General features: G+C 34.0%; 1 protein-coding gene across 1 annotated transcript in view; it reads right to left on the bottom strand.

The window, feature by feature from the left end:
• Window positions 1–5,502, bottom strand: part of LOC108688529 — a 15,300-nt gene that overhangs the window by 2,146 nt on the left and 7,652 nt on the right. The window contains exons 12-19 of the mRNA XM_018194831.1: window positions 4,812–5,502; window positions 4,181–4,320; window positions 3,922–4,080; window positions 3,501–3,610; window positions 3,253–3,414; window positions 3,083–3,175; window positions 2,866–3,007; window positions 264–825 (exon numbers count right to left, since the gene is read on the bottom strand). The exon at window positions 4,812–5,502 is cut by the window's right edge and continues 1 nt beyond it. Of these exons, the coding sequence (XP_018050320.1) occupies window positions 526–825; window positions 2,866–3,007; window positions 3,083–3,175; window positions 3,253–3,414; window positions 3,501–3,610; window positions 3,922–4,080; window positions 4,181–4,320; window positions 4,812–5,502 (1,797 nt within the window). The 3' untranslated portion in view covers window positions 264–525. The remainder of the gene's footprint in view (window positions 1–263; window positions 826–2,865; window positions 3,008–3,082; window positions 3,176–3,252; window positions 3,415–3,500; window positions 3,611–3,921; window positions 4,081–4,180; window positions 4,321–4,811) is intronic.

Here is a 5,502-nt window from a genome sequence, read left to right as displayed (position 1 = left end):
ACACATAATATATATATATATATATATATATATATGTGTGTATAAGCGTAGGAAAGATATGTAAAGTAATTAATTAGTAAATAGATGAATCTCTCTTGCTCGCGAAATCACATGTTTCTCGCGGAATACTGATTGTTACGGAAATAATCATTGAAAGATTATTCTTAGATTATTCCTCTTGACATGCGTAGAAGATTATACGAGAAACTTGCGATTATACGCCGCATTGAATTTTTATCATTACGTTATTAGCCTACACTTACTTATATAATCAAAATTAGATAAATCTAGTTGAGCAGTAATTTTAGTGGCCAGAGAGCATCCCACATTGTCGTGTTTAGGCATTTACGACTTCTCGAATCGACTTCAATTCGCGAATTAATTCGAGTCACCTGCGATCAAGAAAGAATTCAGGATGCTTCTTAGCTGATTGTAATCAATTTGGTCCGCGCCGCCGCTGCTGCTGGAGCATGGATCGTTTTTCGTATTCTCTTTCGGCAGAGATGCGTTCGCATTTGCGCACACTTAATCCAGAGTCAGCTTCTTGAGGTAGCAGTAAATCTCCTGGAAACTGGGTCGATCCTCCACAAGTTTGCACCAACATCGCAGCATCAGCCGGTACAGATCATCCGCGCAGAACATCGGCTGCTCGAGAATTCGCGGACATTTCTTCTTACTGCCATTGTCCAATGAGTACCATAGGCCACAGTTTTCTAATACCTGTTCTGAGGTCATGTCGGCGTACGGTACGTCTTCGCAGCGCGTTAACACTTCCCAAATCGTCACGCCATATGACCAAACATCGGATGGACAGCTTCGTTTTCCCTAAACATAGACGAAAAGTATTATTCTCAATTTAATTTAAATATTATCTACAAAATTTTCGAATAAAATAATCAAATGTCTCAATTTTTTGAACGTTTTTTTTTCTCTCTCCAAACAATCCTTTAGAATATATTTTATATTATTTTATTTTCATTAAGATAAATGCTTTTTATATATTTTCACAATTTTATTTTTTATTCTACATTTACATTGTATTAGGGGGTGAACTTAATTTCTGCCGTTTTTTCATCTCCAAAATTGATTTGTTTCGAATAGAAGATGAATGAATACTTTAATCAAAATAATTTCCTCCATTTTCTACTACTTTTTCCAATCTCTCCGGTAATAGAGCAATCCCACAACAGTAGAACGCGGTGTCTTTCGTGGCAATCCATTCATTTTTGGACTTTTTCGTAACTGGAGAAATGCATGTTGCATCGACCGAAAAAAATGATAATTCGACGGTGCCAAGGAGAGCACTAGATGAATGGGACTTTCCATTCAAGCTCTAGAAGTGTCTGTTACGCTTTTCGCAACATCCGGTCAAGCGTTATCATGCAACAAAATGATTGCATTGATTGTTGGCTATAAATGGTCTTTTTTGCATCAACTCATTACTCAATTAGCATAATTGCCGTTGATAGCTGTAATGGTTTCATTTGGATGCAACAAATCGTAATACAACACACCCTCCTAGTCCCACCAAATGCAGAGCAAGGTTTTAAATCTGCGAATATTCTTCGGCGTTGAAGTGGATGGTTGAGATTCACCCCTCTGCTTGGCATTATAAAAATAAATCCATTTTTCATCACCAGTCACGATGCGCCACAAAAGCTCTTTTTTCTTTGCCTGGCAAGTAAAGAGGTCGTAATAGACAAACGATTCAAAATGATATTTTTTTACAACTCATGTGGTAGCCATATCCCTTCCTTATGAATCTTTCTCATGACATGCAAACGTTTTGAGACGATCCTTAGAGTAACATTTAACGCTTTCGACAATTCTAAAAGCGTTTGAACTCATGATTCTCATCGAGCAATTCTTGCTGCTCGACATCTTCAAATTTTTTTCGGCTGTTCTTTGTCTCTCACGTCAAAATCATCGTTTCGAAAGCGTTCAAACCAAACTCTACATGTTCTTTCCGATGGGGTTTCATCACCACACTTCGATAATAAGCGATGCGCTTCAGCTGCGGTTTTCTTGAGGTCGAAGTAGTGTAGAAGCACATGTCGGAAAAACAGCTTATCGCAATTCATTTTCAATCGATTGGAAAATCTCTTTGGCGTCGAAAAATCTAACTTGTAAGGATTGAATCACTTTAAGCGATATCTAACTACAAAACATACGATTTCCGTCGAAACTTGCCAGCATTGGAGAACACGCTCTAGCAGCGAGCGACAGGAATTAAGTTCACTACCAATATTATCTTCTTTTACTTTCGCTAAGATTATTCGCTAAGATAATTATTTGTTCAAAATATAACAGATTTATTTATTATCACATTTTATCTATTATGATTATCTATTACTGATAACAAATTATTTAAAAAGAACTGATTGTAATGGCGATATCAAATGCGATGATAAATTATATTTCCTGTTTACACACTGACATTTTTTAAACATACGGAATCATCGCTACTTGTTTACTATCTGAAAAATTATTGCTATTGTTTTTTACATTGAATTGAAATTTATTTTTCCTTTTTTATTGTTTTTAATTAATGTAACCGATTTATTCTGATTATGTTTATATGTATTGTATGATTATGTTATTAGTATTATACATTGAAAATGATCGGAGTCAAATCATTGTTTTAACTTTTATACAGCGCTACTTTTATGTTTATTACATTTTATTAGTGTATATTAATATATTAAATATATTAAATCTATTATTTTTGGCTCGTAGCCCTTTGAACATATTTCATTTAATTTTATATTATTTTATTTGAAAAATGAAATATATATGACTGAAGATTGGAGTAAATAAGATTATTTTCTTTTTTGAAATCTATTTAATTAAAAAAGAAACAATTACTGATAAGACCGCTTCCCATGCCATCCAACGTAATGGTATCTTCGCATAGCATTCGTCGAAATAATATTCGCTGTCATATTTACTGCAGTACATGGCCTGATCAGATACTTTAATCAGCAAATCTTTACAAACAATGCAATTCCTACAAAATATATTGACACATGTAAAATATACGTACGTAATATTATCACAAAATATATAACGAATGTATTGTTACCTGGCTGCTAGATCGCAATGCGGTACGTTCAAACTTTCAAGGTATTTCATACCTGAAGCGATTTGCGTCACCAAATTCAACGAGCACTCGTAACTGCGGAATTCATTATTTTGTGAATACTTTTGGAGAAAATAGACGAAATCTTTGATCGAATTGTTATGCAATCTTACTTTATCGGTGTATCATGATTTTTTAGAAAACTTGATAGATCCCCGAGTTCTCCATATTCGAAAATGGCACTAAAAGGCTCCTCCTCAACGATCGCGATTATCCTAGCGATATTGATATCCTGTATTTCAGCCAAGGTATGCATGTCATTCATAAAATCTTCCCTAAAATGATACATATTCGTATACAATTCAAGAGCTTTACAGAAACTCAAACAAAATGTAATATCATTAAACAAAACTACTTTTACCTTAAAGAATCAACTACGCCGCGCCATAAGGATCGAACTATAACTACTTGACGATTTTGAAGGATGCCTAGATCCGGATTTTGTATGCCTTTTGCTTCGCATAAATGAACCTAAATAAGATGCACATCTTTATATTAAAAATTCTAAAAAAATTAAACAGCAAAGATATCTAAAAAACATCGGAGAAAGAGGATGCTTTTAAAGCAATTTATGTTCGGAACAAGTCAGAAATAAGTGAACTTAAATGAGAGAACTTAAATAAAACTTCACTTTTCAAATAAAAAATTAAAAACTTCACAAAAAAAATTAAAAGATGTTTAAAACACAAAATTAAAAGATTTAAGAATTTAAAATAACTAAGGAAAAGAATGCCTTTATAGTGATTCATATCTAGGACAATAATCGGAAATACAAGACTCACCAAACCGAAATTTCCTTCACCGAGCTTATCGAGGATTCTTAATCTATGCCGAGAGATACGCGGAACGTCATAAGTCCCGCGTTTGTACGACACGATCGAATCCCGAATGAGTAGTGGCGTGAATAGACTCACAATGGGATGCTGATCGCGTCTCTTGATCTACAACATGCCGTAATACTGTATCGATTAACTGTATTGCATTAACGATCGCAAAATCGTTTAAATTATCATTATTTATATATATTGCAACTCTTCTTACCGTCAAAATGTCCGTAGCCGCATAATAACTCTCATATATTCTCTGATTAATTTTTCCCGTTTGCGAGTGACTCAGTTTTTTCGACATTGTTGGCACTATACATTCTACTTCATCGGTGAAATCTTCGCTAGTTTTAGTATCTAAAAATATATAAAAAATATACAAAGTCGTGTTAATAATGCTAAAATATAATTTGAGTATGCATAAGAGACTTGATTGAACCCAAGCATCATTTAACAAATGTAATAATATAATGCTTGTTTCTGCAATTTATAAATAATTTTGTTTATTCTATTAATTAATGTTCATATTATTAAATATGAAATTAATCACGACTAAATTAAAATCAATTGATAAAGGAAAATTGGGGCAAATAAATTATTAAATACAGATAGAATGGAAAGAAGCAAATCAAATAAATTATTGTATTCTAATCATCGGACAATCGTTATATTCTTATATATAGAGATATTGCGCGCGCGCGCGCATGTGTGTGTGTGTGTTTGTGTGTGTGCATTTGGATTTCTAATATCAACAAAATAAAGTTTCTCAACCGCTGTGATTAGAGACGATCATTAGAACTAATTATTAAATGTCAATACGGTCATTGATATGTGGATTCTATACATACCAAAATGTTCTGTTTTATAATTGGATCTCGCTTCACATTTGATATATGATTGCGGGGATATTTTATTAATCTTCTCATAAATACTATGTTGCTCGCTCGAATCGCCATCACCGAATTTATAATCATTGTTTGACGCAATTTTGCTTTTCAACGATAGTCGAGATTGCGACAGATTGTTTACCACGATTGGTGTAGGTAATTTGATATCCTTCGTATTGATCGTAATACCAGGCGCCGGTGAGCCGCATAATAACGCGGTATGCTTTTGTAACAGGGCCACTTTGTTGCGACCTCTCTGCTTTATCAGGAAGATCATGCAACCCGAAAAAAAAACAATTATAGTCAACGCAGCACTGATTAGTCCAATATATGTTGGCGAATTGTTCACGGGAAAGGCATCTGGCGTTAAATTCGACTCGTTTAACACCAACGTTGTTTCATTCGAGTCAATTTTTGATTTTCCCATCATTGTACCTCTATGTTGAATATTAATTTTCCTTTCATCGCTAGCTTCTCCTCTAATCTTGTTGTCAATTTCAATTTCTAGGTCCCCAATCTCCCCTTTAATCTCTGTGTCCTCGATCTGTTTTATTCTCGCAATCTGATCCTGATTGGTTATTTGGGATATATTCTCGTTACTATTTGTATATATCCATGACAAATGTGCCAATGTTCCATCAGTGTTGTTTTT

Source organism: Atta colombica, unplaced genomic scaffold (genome assembly GCF_001594045.1).
Source record: "Atta colombica isolate Treedump-2 unplaced genomic scaffold, Acol1.0 scaffold234, whole genome shotgun sequence".
Lineage (NCBI taxonomy): Eukaryota > Metazoa > Arthropoda > Insecta > Hymenoptera > Formicidae > Atta > Atta colombica.
Note: the sequence above shows the minus strand (reverse complement) of the source record. Positions and strands in the feature narration are given on the sequence as shown.